Source organism: Sinocyclocheilus grahami, unplaced genomic scaffold (assembly GCF_001515645.1).
Source record: "Sinocyclocheilus grahami isolate Dianchi unplaced genomic scaffold, SAMN03320097.WGS_v1.1 scaffold513.1, whole genome shotgun sequence".
In the NCBI taxonomy this organism is placed as follows: Eukaryota; Metazoa; Chordata; class Actinopteri; order Cypriniformes; family Cyprinidae; genus Sinocyclocheilus; species Sinocyclocheilus grahami.
This window is the reverse complement of record NW_015505692.1, coordinates 604,108-614,355: the sequence shown is the minus strand read 5'-3', so window position 1 is coordinate 614,355 and position 10,248 is coordinate 604,108. Positions and strand designations below refer to the sequence as shown.

The 10,248-nt window shown below is 41.6% G+C and overlaps 1 protein-coding gene across 1 annotated transcript in view; it reads right to left on the bottom strand.

The window, feature by feature from the left end:
* The window catches only part of LOC107554779 (prospero homeobox protein 1-like), a 12,960-nt gene extending 8,516 nt beyond the window's left edge, over window positions 1-4,444 (bottom strand). The window contains exons 1-2 of the mRNA XM_016237387.1: window positions 4,106-4,444; window positions 1,982-3,449 (exon numbers count right to left, since the gene is read on the bottom strand). Of these exons, the coding sequence (XP_016092873.1) occupies window positions 1,982-3,377 (1,396 nt within the window). The 5' untranslated portion in view covers window positions 3,378-3,449; window positions 4,106-4,444. The remainder of the gene's footprint in view (window positions 1-1,981; window positions 3,450-4,105) is intronic.
* Window positions 4,445-10,248: the final 5,804 nt, after the last annotated feature.

Genomic DNA, 10,248 nt, shown 5'->3' with positions numbered 1-10,248 from the left:
TTGATGATGGTGTATAATGACGGCTGAGAGCTTGCGGTTCACAAACAACCAAAAGTGACCTCTCTCATCCACTCCAATCGCATCGAGAGTGCAGAAACATATCCCGCACCTTTTCAAGTCTGAGCGGGGGAAAAAAATCAGAGAATTTCCAGAAGAGAAACTGTTGCTTTTTCTGCCTTTGAAAATTGGCTTTTGTTCCTAACAATTCTTATCAAAGCCTTGTATTCCTTTTTATTTGTCTTTTCCTGGACTTAAAGTCATTACCGAGCCCAGATTAAAGAAGATGCTACAATTTTCTTTGGGGTTACCGAGATCAAAGCAAAAATTCTCCTTGAAGTCTGCGTGAGTGGAACTGCTCACCGCTGCACTCAACTCAACGATTGTTCGCCGAGCTCGAGAGCTGGTGGTTTGTTCAGCAATATCTCAATATTAACTACTATATATTAAATAAAAGCAGTCAACTAAACAAAGAGGGGGATTTTTCAAAAGCAGCTGAAGCTAAACAAAGAACATAATCCATAGATAAAAATGCCTTCCTGTGCATTCGCATGCAAAAAATCTTTACGATACTGTAGCTACAGAAGAGAAAAATCACTAAATGAAGATTAAATAGAGACGTTTCTCCTCGTGTTTCTGATGAAAAGGGATCTCGACAGTGTTCTGCACTTTGAAACATTTCTCAAACACTTCTCATCCCTCGATCAAATGATCTGAGCTGCTCTCCACTCGTTTATAACTCTATAATCACTCTGTATGACAACTCTGACAACATTAGTGAACTAAACGAGTTAACGTGAACCATCAGTGAACAATACTTCTACGGCTTTTATTCATCTTAATTTTGTCATTTACTTTTATGTTTTCAAATGAGACGCTGGATGCGTTAACGCACTGTGAACTAACACAAACAAACAATCAATGCATGCATTTCTATTTGCTTGCATTAACCGATATTAATAAATCCTTTAAAAATAGATTGTTCATTGTTAGTTAATGCATTAGGTGTTCGCATTTGTATTTTTACTAATGACTTTCAGAATAAATACCTGAGGGGAAAAACATACTGAGATATGAAAGAGCCACCTCTGAGCAATACAATTTTCCTCTTCAACTTAGTTGAATTGTTTTTGATCTTTTTTGTGGTGTTTTGGTATTAAAGGGGCAGTTCACCCTAATACAGTATATGACTTTCTTTCTTCTGAGCCACACCAAAGAGATGATATTTATTAAGATGGTATTACGATATTCTAAGATATTACTTCCACAGACTAAAAACACTGAAACATTTCTCGTAATAGCATCTTCAATGTTCCTCAGAAGGAAAAAGGGTCACACTATAGTATTTCTCACTATTAACTATCTATAAACTATGACTTTTGCTTCAATAAACTGCTTATGAATAGTTAGTAAGGTAGTTTAGGTATGAGGTGGATTAAGGGATCTAAAATATGGTCACGCAGAATAAGGCATTAATATGTGCTTTATACAATAAGTGCTAATATACAGCCAAAATGTGTGTGTGACCCTGGAGCACAAAACCAGTCATAAGGGTCTTTTTCTTTTCTTTTTTTAGATTTATACAACATCTGAAAGCTGAATAAATAAGCTTTCCATTGATGTATGGTTTGTTAGGATCGGACAATATTTGAAAATCTGGAATCTTGAGGGTGCAAAAAAATCTAAATATTGAGAAAATCATCTTTAAAGTTGTTCAAATGAAGTTCTTAGCAATGCATATTACTAATCAAACATTAAGTTTTGATATATTTACAGTAGGACATTTACAAAATATCTTCATGGAACATGATCTTTACTTAATATCCTAATGATTTTTGGCATAAAAGAGAAATGTATAATTGTGACCCATACAATGTATTGTTGGCTATTGCTACAAATATCCCCCAGCGACTCAACACTGCTTTTGTGCTGCAGGGTCACAAATGCATTCTAATAAGCAGCTAGTTAATAACGAGAAATTGACCATTAAATAAAGTCCTACAGGTTTGGAACCACATGAGTAAATTATAACACCATGATCGTTTTTGGATGCAATATCTCTTTAAAGTGCTAGAGACGGAGCGTTCAAAGGATATACTGAGCGACATGAAGGAGCTCCTCTCAGCCATGCTCTGCAGATCTCCACGCTCCATCTTGATGTGAGGAAGGCAGAGCGCGTCCACCGACACCAGTCCAGTCTGGTGCTGACCCAGATGCCCCGAGCTCAGCTTGGACCTCATGGCCAGGCTTTCCCACGGACGCTCCACTGAGTCCGGCGAGGACCTCTCCAGACAGAAGGTGGAGTGAGGGCCGTACTTCAGCAGGTGCTCCAGGATCTGGCTGTCGTGTAGAGGAGCGTTGTAGCCCATCTGGAAAGGCGTCTGGTGCAGCGGGAAAGGTCTCTTCACAGCCTGGCTCAGAGAAGGTTTACGGACCACCAGGGACAAGGCTTCGGTCTGGTGCTCCGGGCCGTGGCTCTCAAAGCAATGCCTGCTATTGACGTTTTCCTCAGAATCCGACAGATCTGAAGGGGAGTCCTCTGGGATCCGCTTCTCGGTTTCCGAGCAGTCCGGACTGTGGCATGGGGATGACTGGTTCAGAAGAGTCGTGGAGAGCTTCTTGAAGACCGTATCGATGCTTTCGCTCACAGTCCTGGTCAGCTCGCATTTGAGAGTCTCTTTGAGGTTCTTCATCGCCCTGTCGGAGCCGAAACCACCGGGTTCCACTTTGACTCGGTCTTTGTGTCCACCATCTAGCCTCAGACTCGAGTGCTCTGACCTCGCATCTTCCCGTTCCTCGCTCTCCGAGTAATTCTGGTCGTGCACGTGCAAGATCTTCTCCTGGAGCTGATGCAGGAGACGCTGCATGCTTTGGAGCTGCTCCTTGAGTTTGTGGCACTCCTCGTCTTTGCTGGTCTTTGGTTCCTGGTGCTGGGGGAGCCTCTGCTTGCGTTTGTTCTCCTTCAGGAGGTCTCTTCTACAGCGGACGGCTTCGCACTCGCTCTCCGCTTCTCCGTCGGCGTTGGGCGAAGCAGCCATGCCTCGTATGATGTTCTCCACCCGGGCGCGTTTGGCTTGGAGGTGCTCGCTCACAGACAGATCCTCGTCTTTGAAGGACAGGCAGCTCTGCTCCTCTCGAGCAAAATCATCGGCGCTGTTGGACTCGGGATCGAAGCCGCTGGCGTTTGAGGAGGGCAGGTAAAGGAGGCTGTTGTCCAGTGAGGTCAGTTTATTGTGAATGGTTTTCCGCAGGAGGTGAGATATGATGGAGCCGCTGTGGTAGGACGCCAGAGGCTCGTCAAACGCGCTTCTGCGGAAACAAGGGAGCAAGTGCTCGGCTTTGCTGCCGTCCATGCTGTGTTCAGGCGGGCTCAGGTTCATGGTGTTCGCAGGCTGCAGTTGCTGGACTTTCCAGACACAATAATGAGCCTCAGAAGTGCGTGATCTGTAATACTTTGTAAAAAAAACTAAACAAAAAAATAAATAAATAAATTAGGCATTACAATAACTATGCATTAAGCCCTCATATGTAGCTCCTACATTACATAAACAGTATTACGCTCTTATCCATAAATGCAATACTTTGTAAAAAAATAATTAAAAAAGAAAAAAGAAAATCTGAAATAAAATACATTACAATATCATTGCATTACGATTACTCTGCATTAAGCAGATGTAGGTCCTACATTATTATAAACTGTATTACACTCTTATCCATAAATATATGCAAGATCAATGGCGCACAAGCAAATGTCATATTCAAACATATATTCATATTCATTCAGTGTTTTGTTTATTAAAATAATCCTGTTTAACATGTTATGATTTCTCTACAAACAGATCAAACTGAGAAATTATATAAAAGATTTCAAAAGAAAAAACATGTAACTAAAAATACAGAAGCAAAAAAAAACTATATATATATTTAAAGAAACACGAAACACGTTTCATTCGTTTTCAGTCACATTCTTGTGATATTAATACACTTGTTTTCTAATGCTCTCTGTATATTAATCTGAATATATATATATATATCTATATGCTTTCGCACTCTCTTCATACTTTTAACGTGAATGTTCAATGTAAAAATGAATATGAAACATACTTACATATTTGAGTACGTGTCTTCTGTCTGTCGTTTCATATGTTTATACTTTTCATATTAGTATTATAATGAAGAATGACACAAAGATATTTTCCCCCAAAGAGAGCTGTTGATGAGAGGCACTCAGCAGGTGATGAGAGCTCAGCTTACCTGTTGCTCTGGAGACGCTTGACTGACAGTGTGTGCTCGGCGCGCGCTCTCCTCTCGCTGCAGGCAGGTGGGCGTGGCTGAGCCGCCCTCAATCAACACACCAGCCAATCAGAAACGGCACACAACTGTCCATCAATAACTAGAAAGAGTGCCTCCTGATTTTAAAGTAGTTTCGTGAATTTTACTTTGAACCTTTCGCTTTTGGAGAATTTCTTATACAGAAAAGAAGATTTGGCATATCTATATCATATTTCACAAAGTCTAAATAAGTTTGTTCTGTTTATTATGTATTTTAAATATAAAAATCTACTATTGTGTAGCTCAGTATAATTGAATAGGCTACTAGAAATGAAAAATGTGTTTGTTTTATCCTATTTTCGTCAATTTAGGTGTTTTGTTAATCATCGTTGCTGGAACAGCTGGAATTATAGGCTGTTAGGCGTTGATGCTTTGATTTGGTTGGTTTGTATGTTTCCTGCTCCTCATTAAAAAAAATAACCACAAAGAATAACATATCTCTATAGAATAAAAAATATTAAGTAGCCTAGTAGTTTATGTGTGTGTGTGTGTGTGTGTGTGTGTGTGTTTGTGTCTGTGAGTGAGTGTGTGTATGTGTGTGTGTGTTTGTGTCTGTGAGTGAGTGTGTGTGTGTGTGTGAGTGTGTGTGTTTGCAAAATAATGTCTGTGGTTAAATTTTCTTAAAGCTAGATGTAAGATTTGTGTTCTAAATTACTATATAAATATAAATTACATACAGTCATAGACGTGAACCAGCAGGACAGTATTTATGAAGATGCGTTACACATATGGCACAATGAAAGTCATAAATTATAATGCATTACAATATTTTATTATTGCCATTTTATTCTGTATAGGAAATTGCATTATTACTAAAAAGAAATTAGAAATGATAAATAGTATAGGCCTAAAGCATACAGTGTGCTTAGTACACAAAAGTATCTAGTGCACATGTAGTATTATGAAATGTAGACTGTGTTTTAATGAATTATATGTAATTATATGTATATTCATTTTGAATTCTATGCACGGGGTTTAGCTACATTGCATTGAATGCAGCACTATTGCATAAAGAAAATAATCCAGTCATCAGTCAAATTTAATGTTGTATATTACGAATATTGTTGGATCCACTTATGGATCGCGTTCGGATAAAAGCGTCGGCTAAATGTAAATGAGTACAGTTTTTTAATATATATACAAAATCAAATATATCAAAATTCGGTATGTACTGAATTTACTCATTATATATAGGCCAATGGAGACTTATTTATCCACAAGTGTTTATTATTATACCTATTTTGATGCGATTTATGTTATTGCACTGGTATGCTGCTTGTTCTAAAGAAAAAAAGAGTAAAACCAGTGGGAAATCAATGGTACATTCCATTCACCCCTCTCTGGTTCATCATGGTATGCTCCGCTCGGTTTCCGGTTGGCGGCGGCGCTGTTTCCGGTGCTGTGCTGTGAGAGCTGCAGTGCGTGCGGTCCACCAAGACGACATGTTATCCCGTTCCCGCGGTCTCTCCCGGAGCCTCGGCCGCTCGATCAGCGCCCTGCGGCAGGTAACGTGTGTGTGTGCCCGGTGTGTGTGCCGCGGAGTGTCCAGGAGACCGTTACCCGGCAGCGGAATGGCGCGGAGCGGTAGGCCGCGGGCCCAAGGGCAGCAGGACACTCCGAGACAGACCGTGTTTACCTCACATTAATCACATCTACACCAGCCTCTCGTTATGATGAGCCTTAAACACACGCTGTACATGAGTGAGGGCTGCTGTCGAGAATAGCAGAGAATAACAACAGGCCTGAAGCACTGCTAATACTCGTGTTGGCTGTCATCGCGATTAATCGCATCCACAATACAAGCTGTTGTTTACCTGATAATAACAGGCTGCTGATATTCATACATGCTGTCTGCTGATGCTCTGCATCACCTTCACTGTTTGCATTATCATCAGTATGTTTAATATCTGCCAGCGCAGTTAATGTGCCGTCATTTCTAGCGGTGTTAATCGTCACTGGTTTCACGATTCGATATCGCGGTGCGTCACGGTTATATCCAATTTAGTTTGTGCGTTTTTATTAAATTATATAAGCAGGCTGCTTTTACAAATAATGACAGATTACAAATAAATCAAAACCGTTGTTAAGAACTTAACCAAATAAATATAGCGTAATAATATTAACGTAATAAAGGGGGGAAAGACTATTAGAAGTGATAAACAAAAAGGACTTTTATTATCTTGTGAGTGCTTTAAGTTCCGAACATTTACACACAATCTTCTGAGATCTCTGGCTATAGCTGAAAATATACTGTAGGTCATTTTCATAATATATCAGTCATACATTTTTTTCTCAGTATTTGTTTAAAATGTGTTTAATTTCATCTTATTTGCAATAATTTAATTGAACTGTATTTTTATATATCTGTAATAAATCGCCACTAGTAGAAAATACATTTATGTAGATGAGAACTAAGACTGAACCACAGCTATAATTGACCAGACTTTTTTAAGAATACTGAAGGGTAATACATTTATCTGCATCGTTTAGTAGTTGTCGAAGTCCTCCCAGCTGCCCCATTGGTCTTCCTAACGTCCCGTTGACCTGTAGACCCTCTCGGACTGGGACATAGATGATCACGTGACACACATGCAGCTGTACATGCCTTCAGCACGGGCCTGTGTGTCTGTCAGATGCAGCATGTAGCTGTGCTTGTGGGCTAAAGCTTTGCCTTCATGTTGGTCTGCACTGCTACAGAGTGTGAGTGATCAGTAGTTAGTGGCAGCAGGACAGCTGGTGTATGTTAAACTATAACATGTTAAGATCCTTCCTCTTAGTTCATCATATTCCTAATGTCCTTGCTTAAAATTCATCTATTTGTTAAAAAAGCTAACTATATATATATATATACGGTCTCTCCCGGAGCCTCGGCCGCTCGATCAGCGCCCTGCGGCAGGTAACGTGTGTGTGTGCCCGGTGTGTGTGCCGCGGAGTGTCCAGGAGACCGTTACCCGGCAGCGGAATGGCGCGGAGCGGTAGGCCGCGGGCCCAAGGGCAGCAGGACACTCCGAGACAGACCGTGTTTACCTCACATTAATCACATCTACACCAGCCTCTCGTTATGATGAGCCTTAAACACACGCTGTACATGAGTGAGGGCTGCTGTCGAGAATAGCAGAGAATAACAACAGGCCTGAAGCACTGCTAATACTCGTGTTGGCTGTCATCGCGATTAATCGCATCCACAATACAAGCTGTTGTTTACCTGATAATAACAGGCTGCTGATATTCATACATGCTGTCTGCTGATGCTCTGCATCACCTTCACTGTTTGCATTATCATCAGTATGTTTAATATCTGCCAGCGCAGTTAATGTGCCGTCATTTCTAGCGGTGTTAATCGTCACTGGTTTCACGATTCGATATCGCGGTGCGTCACGGTTATATCCAATTTAGTTTGTGCGTTTTTATTAAATTATATAAGCAGGCTGCTTTTACAAATAATGACAGATTACAAATAAATCAAAACCGTTGTTAAGAACTTAACCAAATAAATATAGCGTAATAATATTAACGTAATAAAGGGGGGAAAGACTATTAGAAGTGATAAACAAAAAGGACTTTTATTATCTTGTGAGTGCTTTAAGTTCCGAACGTTTACACACAATCTTCTGGCTATAGCTGAAAATATACTGTAGGTCATTTTCATAATATATCAGTCATACATTTTTTTCTCAGTATTTGTTTAAAATGTGTTTAATTTCATCTTATTTGCAATAATTTAATTGAACTGTATTTTTATATATCTGTAATAAATCGCCACTAGTAGAAAATACATTTATGTAGATGAGAACTAAGACTGAACCACAGCTATAATTGACCAGACTTTTTTAAGAATACTGAAGGGTAATACATTTATCTGCATCGTTTAGTAGTTGTCGAAGTCCTCCCAGCTGCCCCATTGGTCTTCCTAACGTCCCGTTGACCTGTAGACCCTCTCGGACTGGGACATAGATGATCACGTGACACACATGCAGCTGTACATGCCTTCAGCACGGGCCTGTGTGTCTGTCAGATGCAGCATGTAGCTGTGCTTGTGGGCTAAAGCTTTGCCTTCATGTTGGTCTGCACTGCTACAGAGTGTGAGTGATCAGTAGTTAGTGGCAGCAGGACAGCTGGTGTATGTTAAACTATAACATGTTAAGATCCTTCCTCTTAGTTCATCATATTCCTAATGTCCTTGCTTAAAATTCATCTATTTGTTAAAAAAGCTAACTATATATATATATATAATTATGGAATTTTATATTTTGCAATAAAATATTTTTATTATGATATCTTATTTTAAGTACTGTGTGTGTGTGTGAGTGAGTGAGTGAGTGAGTGAGTGAGTGAGTGAGTGAGTGAGTGAGTGAGTGAGTGAGTGATAATTATGGAATTATATATTTTGCAATAAAATATTTTTATGATGATATCTTATTTTAAGTACTGTGTGTGTGAGTGAGTGAGTGAGTGAGTGAGTGAGTGAGAGTGTGTGTGAGTGAGAGTGTGTGAGTGAGAGTGTGTGAGTGAGAGTGTGTGAGTGAGAGTGTGTGAGTGAGAGTGTGTGAGTGAGAGTGTGTGAGTGAGAGTGTGTGAGTGAGAGTGTGTGAGTGAGAGTGTGTGAGTGAGAGTGTGTGAGTGAGAGTGTGTGAGTGAGAGTGTGTGTGTGCGTGAGTGTGTGTGTGTGTGTGAGAGTGAGTGTGCGTGAGAGTGAGTGTGCGTGTGCGTGAGAGTGCGTGTGCGTGTGCGTGAGAGTGCGTGTGCGTGAGAGTGCGTGTGCGTGAGTGTGTGTGTGTGCGTGAGTGTGTGTGTGTGCGTGAGAGTGAGTGTGTGTGTGTGCGTGAGTGTGTGTGAGTGAGTGTGCGTGAGTGAGTGTGCGTGAGTGAGAGTGAGTGAGTGAGTGAGTGTGCGTGTGTGTGTGTGAGTGAGAGTGAGTGCGTGTGTGAGTGAGAGCGTGCGTGTGTGAGTGAGAGTGAGTGTGTGTGTGCGTGAGTGAGTGAGTGAGTGAGCGTGTGTGTGTGTGAGTGAGAGTGAGTGCGTGTGTGAGTGAGAGAGTGAGTGTGTGTGTATGAGTGAGAGTGTGTGTGTTAGAGAGAGTGTAGAAACGCTGCAATGCTTTGGCAATACAAATGTAAAAAATATTTGTTATGCCAATAAAGCACCTAAAACTAAAACCGAAAACTGAGTGTGTGTGAGTGTGTCAGAGCTCATCAAGAGTTACTGCAGATGCTAAACACACACACACTCATGCTTGGAGAGAGAGTGCGTGTGTGAGTGAGAGTGAGTGAGTGAGTGTGTGTGTGTGAGTGAGAGTGAGTGCGTGTGTGTGAGTGAGAGAGTGCGCGTGAGTGTGCGTGAGTGTGAGTGCGTGAGTGTGAGCGTGCATGCGAGTGAGAGTGCGTGAGTGTGAGCGTGCATGCGAGTGAGAGTGCGTGAGTGTGCGTGTGTGTGTGCGTGCGAGTGAGAGTGCGTGAGTGTGCGTGTGAGTGAGTGTGCGTGTGTGTGTGTGTGCGAGTGAGTGCATGTGAGTGAGAGTGAGTGTGCGTGTGTGTGTGAGTGAGAGAGTGTGTGCGTGTGTGAGTGAGTGTGTGTGTGTGAGTGAGTGAGAGAGAGAGTGAGTGAGTGAGAGAGAGAGTAAGAGAGAGTGTGTGTGTGTGTGTGTGTGTGAGAGAGAGAGAGTGTGTGCGTGTGTGAGTGAGTGTGTGTGTGTGAGTGAGTGAGAGAGAGTGCGTGAGTGTGTGTGTGAGTGTGCGTGCGTGTGTGTGTGAGTGTGCGTGCGAGTGAGAGTGCATGTGAGTGAGTGTGCGTGTGTGTGTGAGTGAGAGAGTGTGTGTGAGTGAGAGAGTGTGTGTGAGTGAGAGTGAGTGTGTGTGTGTGAGGGAGAGTGAGTGAGTGAGTGTGCGTGAGAGTGAGTGTGTGTGTGTGAGTGAGTGAGTG